This window comes from Parasteatoda tepidariorum, chromosome 1 (genome assembly GCF_043381705.1).
Source record: "Parasteatoda tepidariorum isolate YZ-2023 chromosome 1, CAS_Ptep_4.0, whole genome shotgun sequence".
Lineage (NCBI taxonomy): Eukaryota > Metazoa > Arthropoda > Arachnida > Araneae > Theridiidae > Parasteatoda > Parasteatoda tepidariorum.
In genome coordinates this window covers 56,881,487-56,908,904 of record NC_092204.1, presented here as the reverse complement: position 1 = coordinate 56,908,904, position 27,418 = coordinate 56,881,487, and the positions used below count along the sequence as shown (strand labels likewise).

The window sequence follows — 27,418 nt, the reverse complement described above, 5'->3', positions numbered from 1 at the left end:
TATTAATTGAATGCTAAAAATTATTTTTAAAAAATAGTGTAATAAAATATAGAAGAATAAAAAACAAAGTTGCTACAATAATTGTATCAGAACAGATTAGTTCACTTTTCCAAAAATTATTTCAAAGAAAGGTTTTTACTATGGAGATTATTTCAACGATGTAAAAATAGTCAGAATTCATGTAGAATGTTTTGCTGCATAACAAAACACTTTAATGAGTAATTGAATTTTTTATGAGCGTTTTGTCCTTACTTGCTATTGTATGGACAGTGATATAGAAATTCAGCATTAGAATAAATTTTATTCCATATAATGAATTTGTACATAGTATTAATAAAAATAACAATTCAACAATTATTAAAAAAATAATAGTGGTGTTGGGTGGTTAGAAATTTTTACTACTTTATTTGTAAAAAAAAATTTTTAGAAAAATGTTTCTAGCAACAAAAATTTATAGAAAACTAAGATATAGTGTGCGCTATAATTAAACTTTTTTTCCTACCTCATTTACGAAAGTTTCATTTCAATTCCCTTTTTTTAAAAAACTTCTCAATGTAACTCGTTATTAATTATTTTAAAAAACTCAATATTGCATGAACTGTACACAGCTCATGCAATATTGAGTGGTCTGAATTCAGCTCTCACCATATAAAGCGTAATGGTGTACTTAATGTACTTAAATCAGTCGAATTGCTTGAGTTATCCAATTTAAAAAGTCATACAATTTGATTTCTCCAGAAAAAGTTAAAATTTGATTTCTTCAGAATAAATAGACCGATTTCATTCAATTTGCATTTTGACACATAAAATTATATTACTTTAAAATGTAAAAATTTGCATGCCTTATAATTCAAAATGTTTTTATAATTATTAAATAAAATAATAAATGATTATTAAAAATTATTTTTTTACCCGGAGTTATCTTTGAATAAGCGAATTTTATAATTGTGTGCAAAAATCTTCCAATTCAAAGTTTTCGATATATATAGAGAGAAATGTGCCAAATGTAAAAATATCATAAAGGGGTTCAATTTTTTAACTACTCTCCAGACTCAACTATTTGGAATATATTTTCCAGATTGAACCTACCCGTCCTATTATGAGGGGCAGGAATCTAAACATCTAAATACATTAAAAATACATAAATAAAATATACCTAGTAATTTTAACCTCTGCATCAAAGTTTTTCAATACCTTAAATAAATGATAAATTAATAAATGATTAAACAATTACTTTTCTTATTGGTAAGAAAAAGGAGAAACTACTTTATTTTAGTCAAGCTTGAAAATTGAAAAGAAATTGGATTTAAAAATGGCTAGTCTATTATATGTTTGTACCTTTAATATGAATGAAAGTTTTGTTAAAAAGTTAATATATATCACTAAACAACTGTTACTATCTTTGATATGTTAAGCTAAACTTTTTATTTAACAATGAAACCTTCAAAATAAAACCATACTTTGGTTTTGATTATAAAGATGCATTATTTGTTTAAAAATGCAAAACATGTTGAAAACATTTCTTAATGTATGGGTGATTAGAAAAAAATATTTTTCAGTCTAATTTAAAATGAGAATAACTAGTTAATATATATGTTATTTTTTCAAATTACCATTTTTAAACTCACATTTCTTCTAGATTAGAAGTATATAAAAAGTTACAAGTGTAGGTTTAGCCATTATAGCTTATATTCTAAACAATAAAATACAAATGTTACAGATTTAAAAACTTTTAACTATTGCACTACCATACTTTTAAAAGTGCAAACACTTAGACAAAAAATTGAAATGCAACAAAAACATAAAGGATTTATTGCATATATGACTAGATAAAATTATTTTTCAATCTAATTTAAAGTGAGGACAGCAAGACAATATTTGAGTTGCTTTTACTCATTGCCATTTTTAAACTCACATTTTTCACTAGATTGGAATCGGTCAACAAGACTACTGGTGTAAGCTATGCAAATAAAGCTTATCTGATTATTACAGAGTTCAAAACATTTAACTATTCCATTAGCATATTTTTAAATGTATGAACATTTAGTCTACAGATTAAAAAACAATAAAGGCAAAAAAGATTTTTTTAATAATTACTAAATAAAAAAAAAATCAGTCTAAATTACAGTGAGAACAACAAAGTATTATTTATATTATTTTTACTAATTATCATTTTCAAACTCACATTTTCTTAAGACAAGAACAGAAGTACTGCGACAGGTAAAGCTGTAATAGCTTATTTGCTAAAAATAAAATGGAAATGTGAAAGATCTAAAAACATTTAACTATTTCATTACCATGATTGTAAATGTATGAATACTTTGACAAAAGATTAAAATACAATAGAAGTCTTAAAGGTTTCTTGAATAAATTTTTATATGAAGATAGAACAAGTTAATATTTATTTCATTTTTACTATTTAACATTAAAAAAGATATACGAGGTGTGGCTTCTAAAAAAATTTAAAATAGTTTAAAAAGTTTGTGCGATTTTTGTAAGGTGGTACCTTTCTTATACCGACACGAGTTAATAGAAATCTTTTATTGCTGAAAACAGTACAGGAAGCAAACGATTTCTTTTATAAGCTCTAGAACTTTTGCTTTTTGAGACATGATGACTTAGCTGTCATTTTGAAAGACCAGGGTTTTACTTAGGGTGGTGGGTAGAAGACTATTTATTTGCAGATCAATGATTATCAGCTTGTCTGAAGTTACTGATGTGCAATGTTAACAACTTTACCACCATTATACCTATGTCATGGGTTTCAAAATTGTGGATACTTAACTTCCATCACTCCCTTGGCCAACAACTAGCTGTTGCAAGAGTGTTTCCCACACTTTCTCCTTTCCATAACAGAATTCTTTTTACAGGGTTCCCACTCTTTTAACAAAGCAAAAATTAAGCACCTTTAAGGACTTTTTTTTGAAAAATTTAAGTACTTTTTTGAAAAATTAAGGACTTTAAAAATAGTATGATTGTTTATCATCGAATATAACTTCCTAAAAAAATCATTCAATAAAAAAATACTAAAAAACAATTTTATGTAAAGAACACTATTATGTATAATGTAAGAGCTGATATAATTGTATTAATTAACAGGGCTTGCCAAAGAATTACCAGGAAATTTTTGCAAAACCGGGTCGGATTTTTTCTAAAAAACATTTTTAGATTGTTAAAAGTTAACGTCATTCAGATTGTAAAAGTTAGCTTATGAAACTAATCTGCATTCCATTTTTAATAATTTCATTGAAATTGAATTGTAAAATTAAGTGAAGAAATTAAGATTTGCAATTTTTTTCATGCACATTAAAAAAAAGAGTACCTAAATAAAGAAATTTGTCTAAAACACTGATAAAATTATTTCAACAAGTTTTTATATTTCACTACTAGACCAGCAAATGTGGTATATTTACTTTTCTGATGAACTTAAACAAAACCATTTCTAGCCAAACCTATTATTCAGAATTAACTTTACATAATGTAACTAAACATTTCGGCGAAAAACATGAACTAATTTTAAAACAACCAAAAAATTTGAACAAAAATTAAAAACAGTATATTAAGTCGTAATGTTAACTGAATAAAATAATTATTTAAATCTAAGGATCTTTAAGTTGAGTGGATTTAAATTTTTATGTAACAATCTGCTTATTGTTTAGAAATAAAAATAATAGCGTACAATCTAAAACTTTAAAAAATTTTTACATTGCAACAAAATAAATTATAAATAGTTACCAAACATTTAACTTTCTTGTTAGATGCCAATCATGTTTTCTTATTTAGTACTCAGGAATTTTTTTTAAAGTATTTTTGAAAAAAAACTTGGCTTTCATCAAAAACCCAATAAACCCCAAGTTTTTGATGAAAAACTTAGGTGAGCTGGGATTTTTCAAGCCCTGTTTCTTACAAATCTGTTTAGTACAATCATGAATTTTAAAAAAATTTATGCCTTATATAAATTTTCAGTTACTTATCACGCATTGAAATATTATACAAATTTATTTCATTCTTCAAGATTTTAGGAAAAAGTTTTCATTATGGATTCTAGTTCAAAATTTTTCTCTGATACTTCTGTTCTTAGCGCTTTAATTCATTCCCTTAAGCAGATGCGTTACCAGTAGATCCATACTGTTCTTTTCTTTTAGAATGCTTCACTCTCCTCATAGAGTATCATTTGAGGTAAAGGACAGACTATATTAATGAAAGAACCAATATATTAATGAAAGGACATGCTTTCTTCCCCTTGCCAGCCGCCTTCCCCACATTAAAATGTTTTACCCTCATTAAAATGTTTTACTCTCTCTAAAATGTTTTACCCTCAAAGCATGGTCTAATTCTAAGCGATAAAAGAACAACATTTTGTTTGAAAAAATTTAACTAAAAAATTGTTCCTATCAACCATAGAGATTATGAAAAATTAAGGACTTTTAAAAACCTTGAACCAAAATTAAGCACTTTTAAGGCCCTTATTCTCCAAAATAAAAATTAAGCAGTTTTTAAGGACTTTAAAGGAGTGTGGGAACCCTGTTTTAAGTTAAGCTTGGTTTTAAACTACAAGAAGTGATCAAATGAAAAGGTACGAAACGACGTAAAAATGCAACAGTTAAATATTTGCATATTCCGCCATGGGAGAATGTAGTGAGACATCTCGGGATGAGATTGGAGTCTCTGACTGGGATCGGAGCATGCGCGGGTTCCCGCATGCGCAGGAGAGAGCAGAGGCTCTTATCAAAAGCGCGTCCAAATGCGGCAGTCCGTATGAAGAACAGAAACTTGAGCACAGGAAAACCATTAACTCCTATGTATACTGTGAGGCACTCCAACGCCTACGCAGGCCCATCAAGAATAAAAGACGGGGGATGCTCGTGGAGGGTGTGGTTCTGCTCCATGATAACGTGCGTCCACATTCTCCAGAGTCACACACATGGAACTGGCCAAGTTCAAGTGGGAAACGTTGGACCATCCACCCTACAGTCCGGACATGTCGCCCTGCGATTTACATGTGTTTGGTTCACTGAAGAAACATCTGAAAGGGAAGCGCTTCAACTCGAACGACGTACTCAAGGACGCTGTGAAGGACTGGGTCTCGTCACGGCCACAGGAATTCTGGGAACAAGGAATCCTGCAGCTTGTTCATCAGAGGGATCGTTGTGCTCAGGCCTATGGTGTATATTTTGAATGAAGTCTACATTTGTACCCACAGTGTCGTTTTGTACTTTTTCATTTGATCACCCCTTGCACATGAGCAAATTAGGTGAATGTGGTGGATATGCTAAGACAAAAACAATCAATAAACGAAGCTTTGTATCCTAGCACAATGTTAAAATAAAGAATTCTACTTCTAGAATTCTTGAAAGGATTTAAAGCATTAATTTGATTAATTAACATGATTAAGATCAATAAATTGCTCATCAGAATTCCTTGAATTTTCACTCTCAATTTATTGAATAGAATTCATATTTATCATGGTTCTATTATGTAATCATAAATCCAAGTATTGTGTTAACAAACATAATCTTTGAAACATTTTGCACTACATTAGTAACCATTGTAATTTTACAGGATAAAAGTGATAACAACAAAACCTACTGCAAACTGACACTCCAATAAAAGAAGGAGTTTCATTTTCCTCTTATGTTTATTATTTAACACCTACAACCCTTACACTTGAGATTTATAATTAATAATCCTTATATTTTAGGGCAATACTTTTAAAAACAGAAATTATTCAGTAAGAGATATTTTAAAAAAATCTTTTTTAATAGCCACATCTTACATAAGCATTTCAGATTAATCATGCATACCTATAATTAGAAATTTATTCAATGAAAATAACACAGAAAATTCATATACACTTTTAATAAAGAAACTAACATATTGCTTTAAAAATATTATTTAAACATTCTGCCTTTAACACTGGAATTTCAAATTGATGAAGCACAAATGAAATTAATAATTTATTTAAAAGCAAAAGTTTAATAAAAAAATAAGATCTAAAAATATACATATAAGTCTTAAATTAAGCATATGATACTTTTCATTCAGTATGAAAAGAATCCTTAAAACATATGTATACTTTTCTTTCAGTATGAAATTCATCAAAAACAGATTCAAGCTTGAGAAGCCTTTAGTAGTTCATCTGATAATACTTCAACTTCCTTTATTTTATCACAAACTTTCTTAAAATTTTTTGGAATTATGTCATCACCATAATATGCACCAGCAATAGCACCTGCCATTGTAGCAATAGTATCAGTATCACCACCGACTGATATAGCAAAGTAGATGGTTCGAATAAATGGATTTGTGGTCTGGAAAGGGTACAAAATTATTATCTTGAAAAACTAACAAATACGTATTTTGTACAGTTTGTAGAAGGGTTACAATATATGATGGATGAAAAATACATTCTTTAAAAAAAACTACGCATTGGGAATTTTTTTTTGAAGGTATTTATTTCATTAGATATTTGACTCTATGAACATGTTTTTTAAAGGATAATCCTGAAATAGCAACTGTGATGTAAGAAAGGTTTTTGGTTAATTCTTCTACTGTTACAGCTTTAGGTAAAACTTTTGGAAATTTTCTCCTCTAAACAAGACTTTCTTATTTTATAAAATTGGCTATAACATTTACTTAATTAACATTAAAGTATTTTTGTAAGCTTTTCCTAATGGCAATATCTACTAAAGTTATACCAAGTTGAAATTCAAATGTATTATTTCTTCATAGAAATAGTAGCCTAAGTTTGTGATTGAATTTTATTTTTATGAATCAATAATCAAATGACAGAGTTTTTTTGTTAACAATGAATTTGAAATGTTGATTTTCTTAAAAACTAATATTTTTATTTTAAAAAAAGGACCATGACTGATATTATAAAAAAACAACATATATAATTCGGTATTGTTGAAGAGATAACATGATATTTGAGATTGTACCAGGAAATTTTGTTTTTACCATGTTTGTCTAATTTAATTGCAGAGTTTTTCATGTTAACAATGCATTTGAAATGTTGATTTTTCTAAAAACTATCATTTTTATTATAAAAAAGACTCAACACTATTATTATAAATAAATATATATATATACATACATATCCATTAAAATGTTGATCACAATTTGCCACAAGTGACATCCACCCACCAATTCTGATAAAGACCTTGACAAATATGTCATTCCGAGGGAGGAGAGAGTTTCTTACTATCTTTGCAATTCTCAGTGGAAGGAGAAAACATTCAATTTTATTTTCTATCTTATGTCAAAATAGAAGACAACCATAGCGAGATTAGAAGAAATATCAATTTTACGATTGGTTCTCAAAAGGTTTTATTACCTTTAAGGAATTTTATCAATAATTAATCCAACTTTTTGATTTACTTAATTAATAATTAGTTTGTCAAAGCTAAAAAAAGAGGGAAAGATAACGCATCTGAAGTTTTTGAATTTTTCATGGTACAATAACATTGTATTAAAATATTGGAATTCTAAATACCACGCATGGTACCAACGAATGAAACGATGAAAAAAAAACTTATCTGTACAATGAAATATGCACATATAAATTGTATCAAACCGTGAATAGTTATATTTGTTATTAGAAATTCGCATGTCATATTAACATCGTAGTTAAAGTAACGGGATAGTAAAAATCATAAAGAAAAACATTTATAACTCACACTAACTTCACAAAAATTTATAACTCACAAATCGTAATAAATGCATTAGTATCTTAAAAACCACATATGGACTTTAATAATTATAAACGCCAAAAAAACGATCGAAACGTCACTTGGATTTATGATGAAATTGGCAAAAATTACTCAAATTCGAAATTAAAAATATTGGGTCTTTTAAAACCATGTGAAATTTCAATGCAATAACTAATGGAAAGGCGAACAACATAGATTTACAATAGAATCAGTGCAAATTTAGCTCATTATAAAGTGATGACTCAAATGTGCGCTTCTAAATGTTTGAAATTTTTTTTATTTTTCTAAAAACAAAACAAAACAGTAATTTTGTTTGTAAGCTTTTGCGGGATGCGGGCTGTGCACCTCTACACTAAATCAATCATTTTAATAACATAAAATGAAATTATTGAATTGATTCAAACGATTTATAAAAAATTATTGTAAGTATTATCCTATTCTATAATGAAGTGATGAAAATCTTAACAAAAAATTACATCTCATTCAATAAAAAAGTAATTTTTTTATTATACTAATGAAATTATTGCAAAATTATAATGAACAGAATTTTTTAAAAAATAGCATTCGGTCGAAAAAAAAAGATCATAGTACAGTTTTTTTCACATTCTTTTTTAATTCATAATCAAACATAACGTTCAAAATTGCTCCTGCAATTCAAAGAATTATTGCGATTCAGCAATTATTTTTCAAGAGCAATTCATTGGTATATTTATGTTAATTAGATATAGTTTACAGTAATATATTGTTCAATAATACTGAAATACACGTTTAGAAGAGGAAAGAGAAAGAGTTTAATTTCCGTGTGTTTTATTCCTTGAAAGGCTACCAATATTAAAGATCAGGGGTGCCAAACTCGCGGCCGGGGAAGAAAATTTTTGTGGCCCAGTCAATATATCCGAAGCAAAGTAAAAATAGAAATGCGAATTAGAAACGAAATCAGCATATAAAATTATAATATACTTTATTTATAAACTATACGGATCATTTTAAATTGTACACGCAAAAATGTAAAATTCTAATTGGCTGAAATGGAGTCTAACTAAGCTATCAATTAGATAGTACATATTCAGGTTTATCCTACTATAGCGAGGTACGTTGGTTATCTTGCTCCAAGGTACTCAAACAATTCTGGGATTTGAAAGAAGAAATATGTAAGTTTTTACAAACTAAAAATCAAGATGCAAGCTTGCACTCTGATCAAATATGGTTGCAAGATTTATCTTTTATGACTGATATAACCAAGAACTTATCTGATTAAAATTTATTGTTACAAGACACGAATCAGATCATTATGAACATGTTTGACATAATTAAAGCATTCAAATGTAAACTATTTCTTTGTGAAAGGCAACTGAAAAATAAAGATCTAACGCACTTCCCAATGTGCAACAAGAACAAATCCAATTTAGTTGATACTGCATCGTATCAAAAATACGCAGAAAAAAATTTCAAATCTTAGAATAAAATTTGAAACAAGATTTAAAGATTTTAATTCTTTGGAAGACAAATTTCACTTGTTTTCTTCGATTTTCCCAATAAATATAGACTCATTACCCAGTTACATGCAAATGGAAATGATTGAGATTCAGTGCGACTCAAATTTGAAGGCAAAAGTCATTGAAGTGGGTGTGCCTGAATTTTATGAATATTTACCGGCAAGGTTTGAAAATACTCGAAAATTCGCATATGAAATTATTTTCATGTTTGGAAGTACTTATCAGAGAGGGCAATTATTTTCTGTTATGAATGGAAATAAATCTCCTGTCCAAAACCGTATTAATTACACTCACGTTGAGTCAATTTTAAAAGTAGATAGGCTGATNTACTCAAAAATTCGCATATTAAATTATTTTCATGTTTGGAAATACTTATCAGAGAGGGCAATTATTTTCTGTTATGAATGGAAATAAATCTCCTGTCCAAAACCGTATTAATTACACTCACGTTGAGTCAATTTTAAAAGTAAATAGGCTGATAAAATTTCTCCCAAAATAGAAAAGATAGTACCAGAGAAGAGATGTCAAGTACCAGGACGTAAACAATAATTTAACTTTACATATGTTTATTACAATTCAAAATAAAAATATTTGTTTTCTATGAACATAAATTTTTTTTTGCGGCCCACCTAAAGTTAAGAATTCTTTATTTGGCCCGAGTTAGCTTTTGAGTTTGACACCCCTGTTGTAGATTCATGACTAAGTAACATAAATCCACAAGCAGATTTGAAAAGCAAATCTTCAACATTACAGTTGAAATTCTGCATGATGATTTTTATTTACATTAAATTTAAAAATAAACTCACGTCATAATATGGAAGAGGTTTCAAACTTCTGAGAAATGAATAAATTGCAGTAGGAACAGATCTCAAGGCTGAAACATCATTACCTGTTTACAAAAATAAATTTTTATAAATTTATTATTGATTTATCAAAATTTTCTTATTTTTAAAAAAATTGATACATGTTTGTTTTTTATCTAAGTAAATTTTCGTCTAGACATTTTGGTTCAATTAAAATCAAATTCGTTTGGTCAAATCACATCCATTTAACACAAACTGAGAAAGTCAGATGTTACTTAATGAAATGTGTTAAAATAATAGAAATGAATAATAATAATGAAAACCAACAAATATAATAAAAACAGGATAATACATCACTTAAATGTATGTAATAAAGAAAATTAAGACATAATTTTTTAAATCTTATTGATTGCTATCTTATTACCTAACGTTAATGTTAATGCTGATTATAGTTATTTTTGTATGGGGTGAAAAAAGAGTAAACAATGAATACATCAACAGTGATCAACACTATGAAATCATTCATAAATTTGAAAAGTCTATTCAGACATAAGTAATGAAGTCAAATTAATTCCAATTTTTTTTTGATTTATTATTATTTGGTGCCTTCCCCAGTGGCTTTGCATTATTAGATTAAACAAAACACATTTTAACAGTCCATCCCATCAAAATAAAAATTACAAACTGTATTCAGTATCATTTAGCATGATGCTGTTTCTCAAAGCAAACCCATAATAATCAGCTTACCACAATCAAATAATTTTCTTCAGAACTTATCCCATTCTGAGGAACTAAAAACCCTACTTCAGCAATACCTATTACTGACAGTATTGGTGCAGCTTTAATAGATACCAAATACACTAATATAGGTAGGTAATATCTTTGCAGCTACATTAGTATATTTGGTACCGATTAAAAATGTTTCAATTGCTAGGATGCCAGTACTGCTTATTGCCAAAATTAAGCTTCAATTGCGCAATAATAGTAACAATTTCTTATATTTCTCTTAAATGAATAAGAGTCATTTCACCAATATTAATTTTGCGTTTAAGTACATAACTTATTTCTCAGTTCAATCACCAATCATTTTAAATTATTTAGTTTAATAGACACATATACATTCTTTGAGGGCTATAGTTGGATAAAGGTTATAATTTAAACAAGAATAATTTATGACCTGGATAATTAAAATGAACTTAAATTCCTTTAGAATTGCACATAGACCCAATTGTTAAAATTTGTACTAAGTAATTTATAAGCAGAAAAATTTATGAAGCTTACAAAGGGTTATAAAATGCTGTTCACAGTTATATCAAATTTTCTTTCTTACAAAAACTCTAAAAAATTTTACAATTATTATGCAACTTACAACACTTTTTTTACAAATTGTATGCTTCCTAATTTATTCTAAGTCTATATATTAGACATTTTACTAATATTAGCTCAATACTTTTTTCAGGGCTACAGCACAAAGTAGTAAAAAAATTGATGAATTTAAAAAAAAAAAGTCCAAACCTAAATGATAAGCTACATCAACGGGAGTGAGATCCTCTTTCTGTTCAAGACAATGTTTTATTCCTTTGATGCTAAAATAGAACTGTCCAAATCCCTAATTAAAGAAAAAATAATTTGTTTTATTAGGTAAATACATGAAAAGTCAATTAATAATTAATTTATGCATTTTTTGTCACAAAATCAATGTACCAGATAAGATAAACTACTACTTTGAGGCTCATGTGCAGTTTTGTGATAAAATGTTGTCTGTAGTCTAATTTAAACATTGCTATCAGGGATGTAACTAATAGTGATTGGACCAAACAGGCAAATACCGAATATTTGACCCAAAAAATCGGCCGCATACCAAATACTCCGCTGCCAAATAGCAAATTTTGTTAAAAAAAAAAACTTTTATTAAACATTAATGTTTGTTTATAAACAAGTTCAGTCATTCTTGAAAAATAATCAAAACTTAACTATACTATTGGTATAGAATAAAAGGAAAAAACTGTAATACAATTAGAAATATTTAAGATGAATAAAAACTTGACTAACAACTATTAAAAAAAATTAAGTTGTAAATGTGAAAAAAAAGAAGTAGGAAAAAATCCTCCTAATTCTTAAAACAAAACTTAAATGTTAAAAATAATATTTTTCGCCAAAAAAAGTATCCATAAAACGTTAAATGAGATACAGTCTATCAGAAACACTTTTAAAAATGCTGTGCTATTATAAAAACGCCTATAAAAAAGATTGCATACAAAAGCAAATTAGAAAAAATAAAAATCTATCTTAATTTTTGAATGAAAAGTTTTGTAAATTATAACTAAGTTAATTTTTCTTCTTGCTTCATCTTTTTAAAAGAATATTCTGTCTGAAAATTGTTTCGATTTTGTCCAGTCCTTTTTTTTTCTGCTTCTTTTAGTATTATTTTCGAACGATTTTCTATACAAACCACTAACGATGCCTGTTTTTGCCGTAGATATATTTTTTTTAATGTTTATAATATATTGATTTATAAATTAACCTAACTCATGACCAAAACAAAACATTTGTGAATTTATATATTGTCAGTGGTCCTGTCTTCTGACTTAATAATAACACTTTTATCTTAATTTCTAATGTATACATCATTGATATTCATTTTTGTTGTTCTTCTAATTTTTGAAAACTTATTACATAAATTTTTTTATATATATTTTTAATTCATTGTAACAAATGATTATTTTGGAAAATTTTGATCTTAAAAAAGTACATACAAAGTGAAATAAGTAAAATACTTTTTTCCTTACCTAATTTAATAAAAATAAATGACAAAAGATTGGTAAGGTTATTCCTTGTTTTACCATAGCCTTATCACTACTATATACTTTTTAATGTTTCAATTATCCTTTCGAAAAAAGAAAGAAAAAAATTAAATAATTAAAGTTATTTTTTCTTTTTATAAAATTCCATAATTATGCTTATTTGAGTTTTCTGTTTTTTCAGTTATTTTCTGTATATAAATACAGCTGTAATAAATTTATGATATAGAGAGATATAATACAATAATGTGATTTGAAAATATGATTTTAACTTTTAATTAATGGTTATTGGCACATATTGAAAATATAATAGATATATCAGTTTTCTAAGATTTTAATACTGAAAAGATTTGCCTCAACTGGTTATGTGAATAATTAGATTTACAATTGCATTTTTACATCATACAGCTTGTCCAATGGTTTGTTACTTGCTGATATGCATATACATTACATTAAAATAATGGAAGAGACACTTTGAGTTTTTGACATTTTTTTAAATTTCTCAAGAAATACTTATAGGATAATTTCATAATTTTAGAGATGTTTAGTTCATGCGATTTTCAATACTTAGCAATAAGATTTAAAACTTTCAGAGGTTTGGGAAACATACAATAAATTACAAAAGAAGACAAGTATTTCGAACACCCAAATTTCATAAACCTAGAGTAAATATTTATTAAGGAGATATTGACATTTTTATAAAAAACTAATTTTTTTTGCCTCACATTTTTTTTACTATAACTTTTTAAATACATTGGAATCAAATAATATTTTAATTCATCAAATAATATTTCAATCATTTTAATTCATCAAATAATATTTCAATCATTTTAATTCATCAAATAATATTTCAATCATTTTAATTCATCAAATAATATTTTAATCATTTTATTTCATCAAATAATATTTCTATTCATTGGAGCAATTTAAAATTAATTACAAAATTATTTATTTCAAATTTAAAAGAAATAAATTAAATTGTTCAAGATATAAGTATTTAAAGTATTTCTTTTGAACCGTATTAAGCAACTAATGAAAAAGGTTTGATTTAAATATCTTAAAAATGTAAAAAGTTTTATGCAATTTTCTAAGTAGTTTTTGTATATTTTAAAAGAAAGCTCAAAGGAGTTTTCCTGAAATTTCATTTTGAACTACGAAACAAGAGTTATTAAAATGAGAACAGCATTGTGGGAGATCATCTATCATAGAAGTACGTTTTCTTTCTTTTTACCATCACATTTTGGCTTAGGGATGATAATTGCATGGTATTATCATTTGTTATTAAATTTTGTTTTATGAAACAAAATGAAATTTTGGAAAACCCCTGATGGTTTGGAGCTTTGTTTTAAAAAGTACAAAAACTACTTTGAAAATTTATTGAAACTTTTTAAAATTTTAAACTATTCCAATCAAACTTTTTTCTCTAGTTACCAAATACGATTCACTACAAAATGAAGAAAAATATTTTTTAATTTTTTCTGTGCAAGCGTAGGATAAAAGAACTACCTTAAATACTTTATATCTTGTGCAGTTGTTAACAATTTTTTAAAAAAAATAATTTTAAATAAATAATTTTCTAATTAATTTTAAATTGCTTCAAAAATATTGTTTGATTCCACTGAATATTTACAAAGTTATAGTAAAAAAACGTAAAGCAATTTTTTTTAAAATAAAAATGTCCATATTTTCATAAGTATTTACTCTAGGTTATGAAATTTCATGCAGTTGTTTCAATTAACAACTAAAGTAATTGATGCAAATTACAAGCTCATTGCTTGATTTTACGGCTTAGGGTGTTCAAAAATACTTGCTTTCTCTTGTAATTTATTGTCGGTCTCTCAAAAGTCTGGAAGCTTTAAATCTTATAACTAAGTATGAAAAATTGCATGAAATAAACATCTTTAAAGTTATAAATTAATCCTTTAAGTATTTCTTGAGAAATTTAAAAAAATGTCAAAAAATCAAAGTTCCTCTTCCATTATTGTAGAATAGGGTATACACATATGTATATTATATTATTAATATTTGCTATATGAAAATAATATATATTCCAATCAGTTATAAATAATAAACCATTATATCTGTAAATAAACAAACATAGGTTAATAGTATTTACCAGGTTTTTCCCATGGATTTTACCAGTAAATAACTAGTTTTTACCATGTTCTGGTAAAAACCCAACCCTAACAAAAATATATAAATTTATTGCCGCATCAAATATAAATTAGTTAGACAGTTAAGTTAATAGTGTAGATATTAATTTTATTAATGTTTGGCATTTAAAAAATATGTCATAAATAAACTTTTCAACCGTCTTGAAAATCAACTATATGTGCATTAATCTGAGTTGTTTCAAATACGTTGCAACAGAAGTGTCCAATGATTTCTATTTGTACTACAGATAACCAATCAAGTTCTACAAAATAAAGTACTAATGAGATAACAGTTTAAACATGAATTTCTCCAATATAAGATGACCTTTGCTATTTAGAACTTATTAAAATATTAGCTGCGACAAACTAAAAATTAGTGATGCAACAAATACCTGATCAACATATTGCCCCTGGGATATGTGGCCAATTGGCCGGATAATCAACAGTAGCCAGATATTACAATTATTTGGCATTAGAGCCAGCCTGAAATTATATACAGAAAAATAAGTTAAATACTATAACAAAAATTGTAACATTAAATAAGGAATAAAACATATTCTGCTTATTTTTAATAATTTTAAGAAAATATTTTTATCATGCAAAGAAAATTGAATAAGAAACTGAAACTAATGTAATTTTTATGATTGATAAATTATGATGCAGAAATAGTAATTGTTTTAGTCAGCATTTTTTGGCAGAACTTGGTTACACTTACTCTTATAAATTAATACTGGTCAATTTTGATAAAGTAGGAAAATAAGAATAGGAATTAATACAAAGAAGGCAAAAGGTCATTTAAAAATTTATTTAATTTGAACTTTTCTTTAACAGCAAAAAAAAAATCATGAACTATTATTAAAATAACTGGAATATTAATGTAACAAAACTAATGATTTTGAAAACAAAAAATTAAATGTATAAACAAAAACTAATGGTAGTTGGAGATTGACATTCCGCCGGATATCTGGCATATATTATCTGGACAAATTGACAGGCAATGTGACATTATTACAAACTATTTTTGTTAGCATATCAAGCAAGAGAATTTATTAGCCCACATAAATAAGAAGTGACTAGTGACTAAGTTTCATGCAAAATTTAATTTTTGCACCACTATGTGCAGTTTGAGCGGATATTTCAAAGTAGATAATTTTTAAACAATTTATGCAGTTTTTGCAAATATTTTAGAAAAAAAAATCTTGAATGTCATGTTAATAGAGCAATATAAAATTTTTTTTAAAATGGCAACATGAGTTATTTTTAATTGCTTTTTAATTTAATTTACCACTGGATCACAAGTCTTTTAGCAATCATTACAGTTTTTTAATACTCAAAGAGTAAAAAACAAAAATTTTATTATTAATAGAACACATAAATTTCAATTTGTAAAAAAATCTTGGGCTTAATATATTACATAAAGATATGTATTGTGAATAAATATATAAATTTTATGAAGAAAATTGAATTAAATAAAGTGAGAATTTTTTCAGCATGTGTAACGTGTGTGAGTAGCAAAATTTTATTAAACTAGTACAATAAGTAAATCAGAAAGAACATTTCTGAGCTAATATTTAGAAGATTGTGCTGCTGAATGTTTTTAATTTGCATGATTTTATTTTAAAAGAGTTTATATAACAAAGAATAAAAAATTATAAAGGGGGAATAATGATATATTTCCTTAATTAAATCTTCATTTCTGTCTTAATTAACATCAAAATTTATTACTTCATCAAATACATGTAAAGTGTGTACCAAAGAAGGTTTCGTAATGCACAATAGTATATTGATTAATAATAAAAATTTAATAATTATTTTCATAAATCATCATCCAAATCTACCTGCAAATATATAGTACCCTACAACAATGGAAGACACTTTAGTTTTTGACTTTAGTTAGACACTTCAAGCTTTTGATATTTTTTTGAATTTTGGAAGAAGTACTTAAAAAAACTATTTTGCAAATTTAGAAGCATTTAATTCATATGATTTTTCTTACTTTGCAATAAAGTTTAAAATTTTCAGAGGTTTGAGGGACTGACAATATATTACGAAAGAAAACAAGTATTTTTGAACATCCTATGCCAGAAAATCAAGCAAACTACTTAGAAAATTGCTTGCAACTTTTTACGTTTTTAAGAAGTTTAAATAGAATTTTTTCCATCAAATTCTAAATACGATTCACAATAAAATTATGAAAAAGTAATTTAAAAAATTTTCTGTACAAGCATAGTACAAAAGAACTCTTTTAAATGCTTGTATCTTGCACATTTTTAACAAATTTCTTCAAATTTTAAAACAATAATTTTGTAATTTACTAAAAATTTTTTTTAATTTTACTGAATATTTTTATATAGCAAAAAACATGAGATAAAAAATTTACTTTTTCATTAAAATGTTCACATCTCCCTAAATATTTAAGCTATATTTATGAAATTTTATGCAGTCATTGCAAAAAGTAATTGATACAAGTTACAAGTTTATTGCTAGATTTTTGGCATAGGGTGTTAAAAAAATACTTGTTTCTCTGTAGTTTATTGTCAGCCTTTAAAACCCTAGAGAGCTTTAACTTTATTGCAAAATATGAAAAATCACTTGAGCCAAACACTTTTAAAATTACAAAATAACCAAACCCTTAAAGTATTTCTTGAGAAATTAAAAAAAAAATGTCTCTTTCATTATTGTAGGGTAGTGTATATTATTATTAGTGTATATTATTGTACATAATGATGTAAAAGAGTTCTTTGGGTAGACATAACACATTGGTCATGTGCGATGCATGTACCACCACATGTGATCTGTAAATCACGTGAATTTTAATAATGACATACAATTCATAAATAGTATGAATATAAATCACATTGTTGCAATGAAAACAATTTATAAACTACATGATATTATGCCCAAAAAGAAAATGTTAGGAAGCAAAACGAAAGAAAATTAAAATAGCAATAAAAAAATGTAAGAAAAATTCTACTACTAATGATATACAGTGGAAAGTTAAATAAACAAAGTCATTGGGACTTCCGCAATTTCAGAAAATAGATTTTTCTGAATGATAGAATTTTAAGATAAACAAGCATCATAACATGAGTTATTCAATAAAAAAAAATAACAAATTCATGATAATTAACATCAATTTTATACAACAGCATTTTCTGACTGGTAAAAAAAAAAAATAAAATAAATGAAAGTGAGCAGATAATAATTTAAACTTTCTCTTTTATGAATAAATCATAATTTTTCATTTTTCCCTTTGTTGTGAAGAATTAGTTAGGTAGATAATCAGAAAAATATAACATAAAAAAACCCCACATACTCCAAAAGTGAATTAATCCAATTTCAAAAAATTAAATATAATAATAATAATAATACAAAGCAAGGAACAGAACTGTATAGATTTTTTTAATAAAGACATTTATTATTTAAAAGGAAACAAAGCTCAAAATTTGCAAGCAGGCGTTCTTTTTAAAAACTTTAATATTCAGTTTCATTAATATTCATAGTTTATTCTTCTCATTCAAATGTATTTTCTTTTAACTTATCTGACTTCATCTTTTCAACAACTTTAAAGTAGAATAATATTTAGGTATATGAAAAGCAGTTGGAAGGAAGAAGGAGAAACAATTTGTTAATAATATCTCCTTAACAAATCGCAAATGTGAAAGAAAGAAACTTTCTTTTTGAAAAAGGAAAAGATATTTGGTTATTTTGATAGTAAAAAAATGTCCAGTAAATGGACATCCTGACATGGGACTTTGTACTGTATATATTATCTGTCTTAATGTTAGCATAGCATGTATATTATATAATGATTCTTTAAAATCAGGTTTCCATTTCTAAGTAATTTAAACACTAATACTTTAAATCTACAATTAATACAATTGCCAAAATTGTTCAATAACATTTAAAATTGTGTATTAACTCTCCAAGCATTGGAACCTCTGGGAAATTTTCTTCTTACATGCTTGTTTTCCATTGAACACTTTTTTTTAAATGCAAGAGAAGGCTAGGACTAATGCTAAGAGGGTTAATACAAGTATATAATTGTGTAAAAATAATCAAGATGACTAGAAATTCTTAATATATAATTAAAAGTCTTTGTACACTCATATTTAAACTCTCCTTTCATTCTATAATCTTTCTGATATTCACCTGGTTCTTAAAGCTTCTCATCTTCTCTTCAAGATCCAAAATGAATTTCATAGGATCAAGTTCTTTGGAAGGTTCTAATTTTAGAGCTAAGTGTATAGCTAAACACAATAATAGAGCTCCATTATAGCCATTGGGATGAGTGTGAGTAACAAAAGAGCATTGTTCCACTGCATTCTGAAGAGAAAGATAAAAAAATTTTAGACGGCAACCAAGTAAAAAAGAAAAAGGAATAAAATTGTATAAAAATAAATATTTTGTTTTTAAAAATTACATTAAATAAAACTTAATGCAATAATGCATACTTTTTTTTAAAAAATAAAATAAAGAGTTGTCAACAATTTAAAAAAACACTTAAAACACTTTTATTCTTAAAATGCTACAAACAGATAAAAATGAGTAAAAATGTCAGACAGTATTAGTTAAATTAATTCAATTTTTAAAAAATATTCCGCAAGCACAAAGAAACTATTAAAAGTTTGCCTTATAATAAAGTTTTATAAAAATGCATTACTTTTATATAGTTGTCATCTTTATCATGAACGAATAAAGCAACAGGTGCAATTCTCATAGCAGCTCCATTACCAAAAGATCCTGCTCCATTGAACTGCTTTTTAGCAGGTTGAAACACATCTTGAAAATTTGACTTCTTTAAAGCCGCAAACACATTCCGAACATGTCCGCCATATGATCGTGCTGGTGTTTGAGGGTCAGTAAAATATTCATGCACAAATCTAAATGATTGAAGAAGAAGAAACAATTTAAATATAAAAACATGTATTTTAAAACTATTAGGAAATATTTAATAAATAAAAATGCATTTAATAAATAAGGAATATAAATTAAATGAAAAGACACTTTAAAATTTTCACATCAAGTGATATAACAATAACAATTAGTATATAAATAAAACAGAATACTCTCATCACTGGTGATTATATAAATTTCAGCTATTAAATAATATATATGATGCTATAAATTGCAGCTATTAAAAATAAAGTACTAATCAGATATTTATAATATATACAACCACAATTTATAAAATTCTAGAAAATTAAAGCAGCATTTTAAAATGAAACTCAAATTTTAAATTCATAATCAAATGAAATTCACATTTTAAATTCATTCTTATTCATAATTTATTGTGAACTAATGTTACATACTTTTTTCAAAAGCTGATTTTAAATTCTAGAGCTATTATAAATTTGCAACACAATAAATAATTCTGCAAAGTAAATTTTTTTTCAATTGAGTAAATGTTTGATCTTTCATAAACAAAAATTATTAATTTAATGCTAGAATAATAATAAAATCAATTTACATCCCAGTTTACAATTACCCTACATCCCAGTGCATAAGACAACCCTTATTTTTCATTATGAGATAGCAAATTTCTGGTGTTTGGTGTATAAGCCGACGGCAGAAAGAAATCAAATATGAAAATTTTTTTAATTAAAAAATTTTTTTAGGTCTACAAAGTTTTAAGTTAAAAATAATATCTGGATGCGAATAATATAAAATATTCAAAAAATATATATTCATTCCAGAAAATATTCAAAATTCTAGTTAACAAAAAAATTCTACAAACAATTATTTTAACATCATATTCTTTAAATAAAAATGATATTTAAAGTAAAAAACACAATTTCAGCAAATCTCAAGGTTCATATTACACAATAAAATCGGAAATACATATTAAAATTAGTCCTCATACTAAAATTTATGACAAAAATTTGCTTTCGCATTCCTGAAATAACAACAGATTACGAAAATCGGTCACATGAAATGTTTCCTTAAAGAATATTTACAAAATTATTATTGACCAAAACAGAACATGGAATAAAATAAATCTTTATTTGTCAAATAAATTTAGTGAGAAACTCAAGGATTGAAATTCATGCAGTAATTTAAAAAATTTAATATGAGTTTTATAACAATTTTTAGACCCAGCTAACTTTGAAGAAATTAAAAAAAATTTATACCTTTTAGCCAAGTCAATAGGACAGATTTCCTTATTTTTAATCAGTGATCTAGCAACTGATAACGACATTGCAGTGTCATCTGTATAAGGATATCCTTTTCTTTTTTCTGTAAATACAAGAATATTTACTTCAAGAAATGTTACATGCAAAGAATACACAACTAAAATCAAACAAAAAATTATTAATAAAAATATCTGACATAATTGTTAAACACATTAGATTAATAAGATTTTGATATTCTTTAATCTTGAGGTTTTAATAGAAATTACCACTTGTGGTTTCTGGAACATTATGTGGTTTGTAGTGAAACGTCATTATACATCTTATAGTCTAAATACAGACCTGAGGAAAATGAGATTTTAAATAATTTTTAGTTATTGAACAAAAAAGATAAATGTTAAAAATAACTACAACCTAAACTAATATATAACAATAACAAATATTTTCAACAAGAATAATAAAATGTAATTGATACAAATGGCAGAATCAATTACATTTTATTATAAAGGATACTAGTACTAATTTTACTGATTACATCTACTTATCTACTTGCGAGCATCTTGTGAAGGTGAACAATTTTACTTCTTACATCATTTTGAGTAAAAAATTAAAAAGAATAAAAAACTATAGATTATTTTAGAGCATCATTAGCATAGACTTTAAACAATAAAAATCTTCATATTTTTTACCATAAATAGATCTAATATAGTTCATAACATTTACATTAGTTAGACTATATTTGAAATAACATTATGATAACATAATTGAAAACATTAACCCAATATAAAGCAACTTTGAAATGTCATGAATGCAAAAAAGATTTTTGTTTGATACAAACATACTTCAGAGTTGAACTTAAAGCAGACTAGTTGTACCTGTCAATAAGAGTAGCTTATCTTTAATAGTGTGAAAGACCTGCAACTTTTCGTCTCTTTAGGAGATTTATAAGGCTTACAACTATTTTTTTTTCTCAAAAATTTATTTTTTAAATAACGGGAATGAGTTTTGTAAAAAACCAAAAAAGCTGAAAACAGAAATTAAAAATACCTGAAATTCTAGCAAGGGGAAAAAATATAATACAGATATAAATAAATATTATCAATGCTTAAATAGAAAATATCTATAAGACAGGTTCTTTAAAGATTTCATGAATACGCATCTCAATGTGAGATTTTTAAAGTGTGAATATGAATTCCAATGTGAGGTTTTTGAATCATATGAATATGAATTGCAATGTATAATTTAAATCTCATTGATATCAATCGCAATATGTGACCTTAAATAGTGTACAAGTAATTTCAAATCATGTTAACATAGTAAAAAAGAGTGTAAGAAACAAATCCTCTTTTTTATTTTAAGAATTTGAGAAAGCAGAACTTTCCTTGAAAAGATAAGATAAAACCTTATTTTTTGCTGTAATAAAAAAAAAGCAGAATTTTGCCACAAAGTAGAAAAAATTCCTCCCTGAAATTAAATTTTTGTAAGGAACTTTACAATTTTCAATAGAAATCTGCAGAGTACAATTATTTTTAGTGATTTAAAAGTAAAATTGGAAAGGAAAAGAGATTCTCAGCTTAGGTTGAATTGTGAAACACTGACATACATAAAAGGCCAAGTACTCAAAATTGTTATTTTTAAAACAAATAAAAAGTAATACTAAATAAAATATCATATCACTTATTAAAAATATCAGTAAAATCTGCCTATAGGTAAAGGTAATTATGTTAAACCATAAATTTTAAACCAATTAGCCACAATAATTTATTTGACTCCAAGTGCCATCTTCCCACTAAGAAATATTTGGGATGATTATCATATCGGTACCAGAGCTAAAATAATTACCAAGTTGTGACTTCTGAACAGATGCACGCGAAAAACGACGAAGAAAAATAAAAGTATAATTTGTAACTATCCAATCAAACAGCTATATATTTTATTTTTATATTTCAGAAGTTTAAAAATTCTTAGGCTTCTCAGCGCAACATATTTTTACCTCCATTAAGAATTCTAGTGAAAAACTTCTTCAGCTTTTTGTCTGAAACGATAGCAAATTCAAACGGAGCACCAAAACAATCACCAATCAAAGCACCAACCAAGCATCCTCTAAACTTAACAGTAATGCTAACAGTTTCAAATTTTGAAGTCGCCATTTAAGTATTTTTTAAAAAAATTACATAACTTTATGATATGTCATGGGAATGATAATTTTAGATACAATCAGGGACTAATATAGGAGTATAGTAATATCAAGAGTAGAATTTTACAATTCCAATGATAAATTTACTATTATTGATTGAGACAGTGTCCTATTAAAATTTGTTCTTCACTAAAATTTACGCTTAAACCTAACTTGCATGGATGGTGTTTTCTAGGATGCATTGCAAGCTGTTTACTGCCTATACTTCCGGGTTACTATTTCCGGTGTATTTCGAAGCCATTTAGCTCACAACGGGATCATTGTCTTTTGAGACTCTCTTGAGTAATATTTCTTGCAAAAACGCAGAGCTATAAGCGATAAGCAGAGAGCTCGCCGCACTTAACTATGCTCAATATTTCTTGTATACATGTATTCGTAACCAGATTTATTATTTGCGTTTAAAAAAAGAATCATTATAAGAATCGTCATTTGAAGACCTGTCATTTCAAGTCTAAATATAGACCTGAGGAAAATGAGACTTTAAATAATTTTAGTTATTGAACAAAAAAGATAAATGTTAAAAAAATAACTATAACCTAAACTAATATATATCAATAACAAATATTGTCAAGAAGAATAATAAAATGTAATTGATACAAATGGCAGTATCAATTACATTTTATTATAAAGGATACTATTAATTTTACTGATCACATCTACTTGTGACTTGTGAGTATCTTCTGAGGGTGAACAATTTTAGTTCTTACATCATTTTGAGTAACAAAAAAACTATAGATTATTTTAGACAATCATTAGCATTGACTTTGAACAATAAAAATCTTCATATTTTTTTATCATAAATAGATCTAATATAGTTCATAAAATTTGCATTAGTTTGACTATATTTGAAATAACTATTATTTTTTTTATTTTTATTTTTTACATAATTGAAAGCATTATCACTATTTAAAGCAACTTTAAAAAGTCATGAAAGCAAAAAATTTTAATAAAATTAATGCTTATACATCATAGTTTTCATTCAAAAATGAAATGCAACCCTTAATTTTATTAAAAAATAATTTTAATTTAATAAAAAAATCGCATTTTATTTAATAAAAAAAGCTATAAGCATTCCCTTTTTAATGAAAATATGTCATCATTTAAAGTATTTTAGTTTAAATAAATTACTGTTTTTCAGTCAATGAAAAATAAAGTCCTTCGAAAGAAATATTTTACTTCGTTGTTTCGACATTTCTTTCTACTTTTAAGAAACACTTTCTTACATTGATTCTTTGAGATCAGCATTATTTTTATTTTATTGAAATGAAACTAATCTCAAGTCCTATGCATTCATTGGTAAAAAGTGGTATATGTTGCAGCTTTATACTCTTAAAAATTAAATAATAAATTAAAAAAACATTAATTCAAAAATCAGGAAAATAATACAATTTTGTTTAGAATATAATTAATCCTCTTTCTTTTAAATTTACTATATCGTTTTTATCGTATATGATAACCACATCATGTAGAGCAGAGCTAAAATACCAAATCAGTAACACATTTATTCAGTTCTAGGAAAAAGAGCTCCGAGTAAAAAATGTCCCTGGAAGAAAATGTCCCGGAGAGAAAGGCACGAAAAAAAGGTCCCGGAGAAAAAGGTACGAAAAAAAAGGCCCTACTTTTAGTTGTTGCGTTGTTCCATGGTGCTTTTTTTCTACAAAAAAAGGGGGGAGGAAATAAAAATAAAAAGTAATATGTTTTCATAAAAATAAAAATAAAAAATTTTTAAAAAAATTCGTAACTCAAATAAAAAAAAAAAGTCCTACTCACGAATCCTCCTCCCTTCGCCTCAATTAAAGAATAAGTATAGATAGTGAGAAAAACTTTCATGGTGCGTTGAGTCGTTTCAGACCCTTCTATAAAAAAATTAGGTAAAAAAAGAAAAAAATTATCTCTCTTATAATAAAAATTATCTCTCTTATAACAAAAATAAATAAATATATAAAATAATAAATTAATGTCCTTTTAAGTAATTTCACTCATGTAAAAATAAAGAAAAAATACTCCCAACTTAAAATTTCCCTTTCCTTCCTCAATTGGTTAATCTAAATATCAACAACTTCTACACAAAATATTATTTAAAATAAAAAATAACATACTTCCATTAAAAAATGTTAAAATAATTCTACCCCCTTAAATAAAAGAAAGATCAGAAATACACTCAAAAATCCTTCTCTCTTTACCTTAATCAGCGAAACTGAGTTGAAACAACGAGAGAAGCATTCAGGTTGCACGAAATGCTTGAGGTGAAATTTCCGTACTGTGGTACCTCTTTTACCGGAACCTTTTTTTCCAGGGACACTTTCAACCGGTACCTTTTCTTTCCGAGACCTTTTTTTCCCTTTTACCCTTTATTCTCACTTATTTGAAATATCCTTTGAAAAACCCACAATAATTGATATAAATAAAGATAATTTTTATTCTAATAAAAAAACCAGATTAATTAAACCGGAACAAGATGATAAATACATTTAAGATTGCTTTAGTTTTATTCAACTTTCCACTGTTCTCTCTCTCTTTTTTTTAAAAACTTTTTTAACAATTTTGAGATTTATACTTTTTTAATCGTGCAGATTATTTTTAATCTTACCAATGCTTAAGATATTCATTGAAATGCTTTGCTCTAAGTGATTGTATTATTCAGCTTAGAAATGTGAAACAATTAATATTCATTGTTATGATAAACTATTGAAAAGAATGTTTTTAATAAACAGAAAAGTTTTGACTTTTTCTAATTTTTTGTTTTGGAAAATTAAAAAAAAATATTAGTCTCTTGTCATAATTGTTTTATCTCATATGATTACTTGACGTCATGAATATTTATTTGTCATTCAGTCAGATCAGAAGTTTCAATAGAACGAATTTTTTTCTTCTTTATTATATAGTTATATTTTTTAAGACCCTATAAATACTGGAGAAAGGCAACTTCATTTTTTTTATCAATGTATCGAAAGAAAAAAAATTCTAGATATTTGTTTCAATTGTGACTTTTTAAAACGTGGGCATTTGTGTCTATAAAAAGCCCATAATTTCATTCAATTTCCATTAAATGGGTTGAAATTTTTAGATTTAATATAGATTTGAAGTTAATAAATAATTTAAATTTTTTAGTGGATTGTCTTGAAAAGACCTTTCCATCGGTAGAGAAACCGGATTCAACAGGTTTTATAAAATTGTTATTTTATGATAAGCATTATATTTAGAGGAAAAGGGTGTTAGCTTTTACAGAAATCGTATGAAAACCATTTTCTTTTACAAAAACATTAATAACAAGGAAAAAAAAGAAAAAGTCGTTTGGTTGCATAGCAACCAGCCAGAGTTACACTACCGTGTTAATACAATTATTTAGACTAACTCTCCATTCTCGTGATTGATGTCGCAACATCCTCCTCACCCTGGTCAACCTCAAGAGGGATGATCACAGTTGTATAGGTCGAGTTATAAGTAGCTTCTTAGTGGTTTCATATGTATCTACAATAATACTTATATCATCAACCAATCGTTTTGGTTCATCTTCGAAATATCCCCTGAGAAAGACATGTTTATTAATCAACGATAAATTTGGATTATCGGTTACCGACGATATTGTTCCCAAAAACATCGCCAATTCTCAACGTCGCCACGAAATGGTTCTAATTTTATCGCTGGTAGTTTTACATTTTGTTGTTGTGACATAAAATTCGCATTTTGAATCGGAAAGTTAGTAACATTTAGTGAATCTGCACTCTCATTCTTGTGATTGATGTCGCAACAAAGGGGGCATGGAGCAAGAATAGACTAGTCTTTCTTATTAGTCAAATTTTCTTTGTGAGAAGTCGTAGATTGGTAACATTGTGCACAATGCACACAAAAAATTAAAAAAAAAAAAAAAAAAAAAAAAAAAAAAAAAAAAAAAAAAAAAAAAACAGACAACCCTGAATAATTTTTGATTTAAGGATCGGATCCTCACGTTCTAGAACTCCATCTTATTAATATTTCGAGAAGATGATCTCAAACAGGCTAATTAATTGGTGCAGATGATATTTTAAGTTACGAAATCAGACATACTTTCTCTGGATAAACATTACTTTGTTTCAACGGATTTGATTTTCTAACCCCCAAAATATAGGGGGTAGCCTCTATCTG

At 26.3% G+C, this 27,418-nt stretch overlaps 1 protein-coding gene across 1 annotated transcript; it reads right to left on the bottom strand.

The window, feature by feature from the left end:
* Positions 1 to 31: 31 nt before the first annotated feature.
* On the bottom strand, positions 32 to 23,589 carry LOC107441978 (ADP-ribosylhydrolase ARH3-like). The gene is made up of 7 exons (XM_043047984.2): positions 23,090 to 23,589; positions 21,097 to 21,202; positions 19,629 to 19,848; positions 19,118 to 19,291; positions 11,527 to 11,620; positions 10,015 to 10,097; positions 32 to 6,311 (listed from the first exon to the last, which is right to left on the bottom strand). Exons 1-7 carry the CDS (start codon positions 23,244 to 23,246, stop codon positions 6,111 to 6,113), a joined length of 1,035 nt encoding a protein of 344 aa, XP_042903918.1. The 5' UTR covers positions 23,247 to 23,589; the 3' UTR covers positions 32 to 6,110.
* Between the last annotated feature and the right edge of the window lie 3,829 nt (positions 23,590 to 27,418).

Coding starts and splice junctions, on each gene's coding strand:
- LOC107441978 (XM_043047984.2), bottom strand. CDS start 23,246: ATGGCGACTTCAAAATTTGAAACTGTTAGCATTACTGTTAAGTTTAGA. Junction 11,621..19,117: donor TGAGAAGCTTTAAGAACCAG/GTGAATATCAGA, acceptor TTCTTTAATTAG/GGATTTGGACAGTTCTATTT. Junction 10,098..11,526: donor TGATGTAGCTTATCATTTAG/GTTTGGACTTTT, acceptor TTTTGTAAACAG/GTAATGATGTTTCAGCCTTG.